Source organism: Triturus cristatus, chromosome 1_1 (genome assembly GCF_964204655.1).
Source record: "Triturus cristatus chromosome 1_1, aTriCri1.1, whole genome shotgun sequence".
Taxonomy (NCBI): Eukaryota; Metazoa; Chordata; class Amphibia; order Caudata; family Salamandridae; genus Triturus; species Triturus cristatus.
In genome coordinates this window covers 15875422-15882834 of record NC_140579.1, presented here as the reverse complement: position 1 = coordinate 15882834, position 7413 = coordinate 15875422, and the positions used below count along the sequence as shown (strand labels likewise).

The 7413-nt window shown below is 48.7% G+C and overlaps 1 protein-coding gene across 1 annotated transcript in view; it reads right to left on the bottom strand.

The window, feature by feature from the left end:
• Positions 1-407: 407 nt before the first annotated feature.
• LOC146869142 (E3 ubiquitin-protein ligase TRIM39-like) overlaps positions 408-7413 on the bottom strand; it is a 73090-nt gene continuing 66084 nt past the window's right edge. The window contains exon 6 of the mRNA XM_085633838.1: positions 408-1579. Coding sequence (XP_085489964.1) covers positions 1068-1579 — 512 coding nt within the window. The 3' untranslated portion in view covers positions 408-1067. The remainder of the gene's footprint in view (positions 1580-7413) is intronic.

Below are 7413 nucleotides of genomic sequence, written 5' to 3'. Positions count from 1 at the left end.
CTTCAGAGGTTTTCAGGCAAAAATAAAAATGTAAAGTTAACTTTGGCGATTAAGGTTCCTGCGGGAGTGAGAAGGAAGTAGTGGCTTCAGTCCTTGAAGGAGTATGTGGGGATGTGTGGGGTCTACAGCGGAACTAGATTTCACTTTACTAAAAAGTGTTGGAAGAGTTTATCTGGTAATGGGGAGGGGGCGTTTGTGATGCAGATGGTGGGTGAGTCCAGAGTCGTTTTTTGGGGGGTAGAATTTGGTGCATTTATTGTACTTTATAGGGAACAGTAAATTTCGTAGATTTAAAAAAAAAATGTGGCTAGATCATTGGAATGAGTGACTGTGTGTTCTTGGAAATTGCCGCCAATCGATGTGGTTAGGGATTTAACAATTTGGAAACACAAACGACAGGCCGGTAGTTTCGTTGTTTTCAATTGATATTTTACTATTATAAACATGTTAGATTGGTCCATGGGGCCATGCATATTACATTTACCCTTATTGCCCTTTCAATAGTTTGCAGACAAGCATTATTAATCTAATTACAATTGGGGATTTTTGTTGTAAAGATGCATATGCCACCCACATGCACCCCAGCAACCTACCCACATGCATCCCACCAACACACACCTTATAACAACACACCACACCATGCCACTGCCCCATGTCACTGCACTAGACACCAAGGGGCATATTTACAAGTCCCTTGCGCCACTTTAGCGTCACTTTTAACATGGGAAAAGTGATGCAAAAGTGGCGCAAGGGGCTTGTAAATCTGGCCCCAAGTTTGCAGTACGGAGCACAGCAGCCACACTACTCTGCAACATACAAGGCGAGACCGTAGCCAATGCTTGTTTGATTCTGCAGAGACTTTATGATATGTTACATGCGGTTTGGTGCATGATTCACACGGCAAACATTCTCTGCCCATGTTTTAAAAACGTACAAGGAAAAGAGATACATAGTTTCACGTGAGGCTTCTGGTTGTCATGGAAACAGGCGAGAGGGTCATTGTGAAGAAGGTCCTTTGGAATGTTGGGGTTTGAACCGTGGATGGCAGTTGGGGGGGCAGGGGGGGCTCACACCAGCCTCAGCTCCGCTCCTCCCCAGAGATCGAAGATCGGGAAGAGCCTCTGCGTGAAGGGCGCCCGCGGGAAGGAGTAGAGAAGCTCCATGGAGTCCGCATTGTACAGGGACAGCCGCCCCCCCTCGTAGTCCAGATACACCCCCAGCTTCAGGGGCCTCTCACGAGGGGACAGAGGGGTCTCCGGGGAGGTGAGAGCCCTGTACTTACCCTTACACCCCTGCACAGTCCAGACTCCCCCCTCAGGTGACCATGTGATCTCTCCCTTCCTGACCACAGACTCTGCTGCGACCCCCACATGCAACAGCGCCCCCTCCTGCAGCAGCTGCACCTCCCAGTAATGTCTGCCGGAGGTGAACCCCTCGCTCCCCACCACACAGGGCCAGAGGATGAATCTCTTGGGGGTGTCCGGCAGGCGCTGTGCTGTGCCCGTGTCTCTCACTCGTCTCCCCCCCTCGGACAGCAGGAGGCAACGATGAGCCGTGTCAGGATCCAGAGTCACCGTCACTGCAGAGAAGAGATTCACAATTAGAGATTTAACGACACAAAGAAAGGCTGTAATTACTGCTTCTGTTTTACATATGATTAATGTACACCACACCTGGAAGGAGCACGCGGCGCTAGAGAGCGCGGCACTAGATAGCGCACTACACTAAAGCGCACGGCACTAGGCTGCTCACTACACTAAAGCGCACAGCACTAGGCTGCTCACTACACTAAAGCGTGCAGCACTAGACCGCTCACTGCACTAAAGCACGCAGCACTAGACTGCTCACTGCACTAAAGCGTGCGTCACTAGACTGCTCACTACACTAAAGCGAGCGGCACTAGACCGCTCACACACTAAAGCGCGCACCACTAGACTGCTCACTGCACTAAAGCGTGCTGCACTAGACTGATCACTACACTAAAGCGTGCTGCACTAGACTGATCACTGCACTAAAGCACGCTGCACTAGACTGCTCACTACACTAAAGCGTACGGCACTAGACTGCTCACTACACTAAAGCGTGCTGCACTAGACTGATCACTGCACTAAAGCACGCTGCACTAGACTGCTCACTACACTAAAGCGTACGGCACTAGACTGCTCACTACACTAAAGCGTATGGCACTAGACTGCTCACTACACTAAAGCGTGCAGCACTAGACTGCTCACTACACTAAAGCGCGCAACACTAAACTGCTCACTACACTGAAGCGTGCGGCACTAGACTGCTCACTAAACTAGAGTGCGTTTTTATCCAGAGCACACACTACACCGAACAGCACACTGCACTACATAGGACATTCTACTACACACTACACACAGCATACTACATTGCTCTACCACACATGACACACACTACAATAGCAGAGAGTAACAGTAACTTGATTAGATGGTACGGAGTGATAGCTACTCCAAGGTTTACTGTACTAATCAGTACTCTCTAATAGATAGTACAGAGTAACAGAGCTACTAGAAGGTATACAGTACTAGTCAGTACAGTGCATTAGATGGCACAGAGTGACAGAACCACTATAATGAAACAGTACTAGTCAGTACACTAGTGAGAGAGCTACGAGAAGGTATACAGTACTAGTCAGTACACTGAATGAAATGGCACAGAGTAAGAGATACTCCAAGGCATTCTGTACTAGTCAGTACTCTATAATAGATAGTACAGAGTGACAGAGCTGCTACAAGGAAAACAGTACTAGTCAGTACCCTGGATTATATTGTACAGAGTGAGAGAGCTCCTAGAAGTCATGCAGTACTAGTCAGTACACTGCATGGTATACAGTACCGTACACTGCATTAGATGACACAGAGTGACAGAGCTCCTCCAAGGTATACAGTGCCAGTCAGTACACTGCATGAGATGGTACTGAGTGAAAGAGCTACTCCAAGTCATACTGTACTAGTCAGCACTCTATAATAGATAGTACAGAGTAACAGAGCTGCAACAAGGAAAACAGTACTAGTCAGTACACTGCATTGGATGGTGTAGAGTAAGAGAGGTACTCGAAGGTATACAACAAAAGGAGCGCCACCAGGGGGGGGGGGAGGGGGTCCCGGGCACAATTATAACCACCAAAACACTCTGCCCACACGGACGAGGGGAGAGGAAAAAGGCTGCTCGCCGAACCCCCATCAGTAGCTTGCGCATTTCATCTCAATTTTGTAGCCTATTCTTGTCATTTATTGTTTTTAGGCCTATTTTCAAAGCCGTTGCCTGCCATCACCAAAACCAGCTGTTCAGATTGGTCTAACTGAGCTTATCTGGGGCGGGGCAAAAGATGATGACGGAGCAAGCGACAGGTCGGTCAGAGTGGAGCAGCAGGTTCCGGAAAGTCAGCTACCATGCAGGCGGCGCAAGCAGTATTGACCTGCTATGAACCCCACCACCTGCCTTTTTCTGCCTGGAACATATTGCAGCAGCAGATCAAACGCGGTCAGCGCTGGCCTGGCCGGGAAACGCCATATGCCTTGATCTGTAGACTGGAGCTGCGATGTGCGCCTTAGCCGCTGGTATGCCACGGGCTTTTGAAAGACTGGGAATATCTTTTTCTCCCGCTTTCCAGCTCTGGGCTGTAAATCAGGACAGCAGTGTGTTGCCAAGTTTCAGTTTTCTTTACCAAAGGCACACGATAAAGAAAAGCTCTTCCCGTCTGCTCTCCCAAAAAGAATGTCATTGCCCCACTCTTCAGAAGAGCTATGAATTCACGGTCCCGTTTGAACTCTCTCATACCCTCGGCTGCCAGGTCATTGACAGAGCACAGGCACGCTCATGTAAATTATGCATGTGTAGATATCCAATATTCAAGGATAGGAATGTGTGTTTTCAATAGTATGACAGAATGCAGACGCTTTGGAGAAGTGATGACCCTGGAATTTCAGCGCAAAGTGGCTGCCAGGAGAGCGTCACTGGGCGGCCCCTCACTGAACTCTCAGGACAGTGGCAGCCCAATCACTGTGTGGAGGCCGCGGGCCAGGCGGCAAATGGCCCCGGAATCACGGCCTCGGCTGAGCACAGCCTGCTGAAGCCAGCCCTAGCAGGCCGGAGTGAGCCACCCATCTGCGGCTTCCCGGACACACAAACATTCGGACTCCTCTGCCACCGGGCAGCGGCCAAGTGAAGTAGGTATCATGTCGATATTTCTGGTCCTGGTGCTCCATTTCCCTGATGCTGCATTATTGCCCTCTATGATGCCCAGTAGCTGTTTATTGCCCTCGCTGGTGCCATATTATTGTCGTGTCTCGTTACCCTCACAGACGCCTCGCCATTGTTCTCTTTTAGGCCTTATTAGCCCCTTTGATGACAACGATGCTAGTATTGCCCTCTCTATTGTCTCTAACGAATGCTTCCTTTGATGCCTTCTTATTGCCCCCTCCGATGTTGTTATTGCCCTGTCTTAGGTTGTATTATTTCCTCCTCTGACGCCCTGTTATTGCCCCTCCCCGGCTCCGGTTCTCTGCCCTGTCCCTGGTATGTTTATTTTGAGGCCTCTGGGCAGTCATTTCAATGATGGGGGGTGGGGGGGGGGGTGGCAAGAGAGCAGTAATGAGTTTTTAAGGTTGTTAATGATGGTGGGGCAGTTAGTTGTTGCAATGAATGAAATAGATTTTGAATGTAATAAAAAAAAATTAGAGGAACCACAGTACTATGGAACCTGATGCACAACAGCTTTGGAAATCCGAAACTCTCCTACGGTGGAATTGGTGATCGAATCTAGGTGTTTCAATACATGGAGGATGATTTGATATTTTGTCCCATACACGCTTTCTTTCTAACTTCTCTTGATAAAATGTTATTAAAAGTGTCACACATGATAAACATAAATACCACTAATAAGCAGTCGACTAAACTTTACAAAAAAAGAGTATGTGGTGAAGGGGAAATAATTGGGTCTCTTTTTCGAAAACTAGTGAGTGCACATCTAAGCTAGACTTCAATCAATCACATTTGGTAAGGAGTATATGTTGAGATTTAACTTTTGTAGTGTGAACAAGTTGATTGAGAATCACAAAAGGAGGTCTTAGGCTTGTACCCCACATAGCTCGTTATACTTTCCAGGAATGCATCCAAGCAAGACAAGCTTTTGCTTCCGGAAGCACAACCTGCGTCTGTCTGTCACTTCAAAAGAGGGAGTGTTGCCCCTTTTGTTTAAACGACAGTAAGGGCTCCGAAGAAATTAGGCTTAAAGTCAATTAAACTGGGCGCGGGGCGTCTCTCGAAAAAATGCGCGAGTTGCTTTGCCTTTAGTAGCTCACGACAACTTTCACTGACCAGAAGTAGCTCCTACTACAGAAAAGGTTGGAGACCCCTGCGCTATACAGTACTGGTCAGTACACTGCATTACATGTCACAGAGTGACAGAGGCACTAGAAGTGTACTGTACTAATCCATTTGATGGTACAGAGTGACAGACGTATTCGAAGGTATATTGTACTAGTCAGTACACTGTGTTATATGACAGAGGCACAGAGCTACTCCAAGGTATACAGTACTAGACAGAACCCTGTATTGGATGGCGCAGAGTAGGAGAGCTACTAGAATGTATACAGTACTAGTCAGTAAACTGCATTGGATGGTACGGAGTAAGTGAGCTACCAGAAGCTATACTATACTAGTCAGTACACTGCATTTGATGTCACAGTGACAGAGCTACTCCAAGGCATTCTGTAATAGTCTGTACTCTATATTAGATGGTACAGAGTAAGAGAGCAACTCTAAGGTAAACAGTACGAGGCAGTACACTGCACTGGATGGTAGTGTAAGAGAGCTATTAGAAGGTATACTGTACTAGTCAGTACACTGCATTCGATGGTACAGTAACAGGGCTCCCAGAAGGTATACTGTACTAGTCAATACACTGTATTGGATATTACAGAGTGACAGAGCCGCTCCAAGGCATACTGTACTAGTCTGTAGAACACTCTAGATGGTACCAGGTGACAGAGCTACTCCAAGGTTTATGGTACTTGTCAGTATACTGCATTACATAGTACAGAGTTACCCCAAGGCATACTGTACTGGTCAGTACTATATATAAGATAGTACAGAGCAAGAGAACTACTCGAAAATATAGAGCACTTTTCAGTACACTGCATTAGATGGCACAGAATGACAGAGTAGAAGGTATACTGTACTAGTCAGTACAGTGCATTAGATGGTAGAGAGCGATAGAACTCCGAGAAGGTGTACTGTACTAGTCAGTACACTTCATTAGATAGTACAGAGTACCAGAGCTACTAAAAGATAAACTGTACTAGTCAGTACACGGCATTAGATAGGACAGAGTAACAGAGCTACTAGAAGGAATACTGTACTAGTCAGTAGACTGCATTAGATAGTGCATTGTAAGATGGGTACTCCAAGGTATACTGTATTAGTCATTACCTCCTCGTAAGTCTTCCTCGCCACATGATTAACAAAGTGAGCTTCAGCTCCACACCAGAACCCTCCAAAGCAAAAGTTAGCCTCTCATGCCTCCCATCCCTTCCCAACATGGCCGACCCCTATCACCCCTGACCTCTATAAGAGGAGGGCCGACCCAACCCTCAGCCTGTTTTTTTGGTTCTGCACTACAGATTCTCCAGAGCGTGTTTCAGGTAAGTGGTTCCTGCTGTAGCTGGAACTGGGTCCCTGGTTGGTGGCCCTGCTCTAGCAGGCCCTAGGACTCTGGGACCATCTTCCTTCCTTCCCCCGGTGTCAGATCCGGGCTGGTTAGGCTCTGCTTTAGCAAGTCAAGGGTTTACAGGGGGACCGACGAGGGGGCTGGGGCTCTTCCTGGCAGCCTTTTTCCTCTCCCCTCGTCCGTTTGGGCAGAGTGTTTTGGTGGTTATACTTGTGGCGGGACCCCCTCCCCACCCCCCACCCCCAGGTGGCGCTCCTTTTGTTGGTGAGGCTCTTGACGTCCCCAGGTCTCCCATTGCTGGGGCGGCTTGGGGCTTGTGTGTGAGATGGGGGTGGGAACGCCCGGCGGTCCGTTCTATGGTTCCCGGGCGCGCTTCGTGGTTGTTTGGGTTTTCGGGACAAAACTATACTGTTTCTGTCCTGAGGGACTGGCGGGGCACAGGCTGCTGCAGGGCTTCGCTACCTCTAGCGGCCTCGGTTGGCGGTTTGCCCCGTATCGCATTTACGGCTCCTTGATGTAGAGCCGGACTCATGGGCCTTGCCGCAATAGTCCTCTTGCTGGGCGTAGTCGCTTTGGACAGGTTGGATCCCTGCAGCACCCTCCGGAGTGGGCGCGCGAGTTACCAGTAGCTGCGCGCAGCTTCATTCAGCCTGGAGCCGCACGCTGCGGCCGTTGCCTCAGCCGATCCCTGTCCCGTATGATGCCGCATTACTCATCCG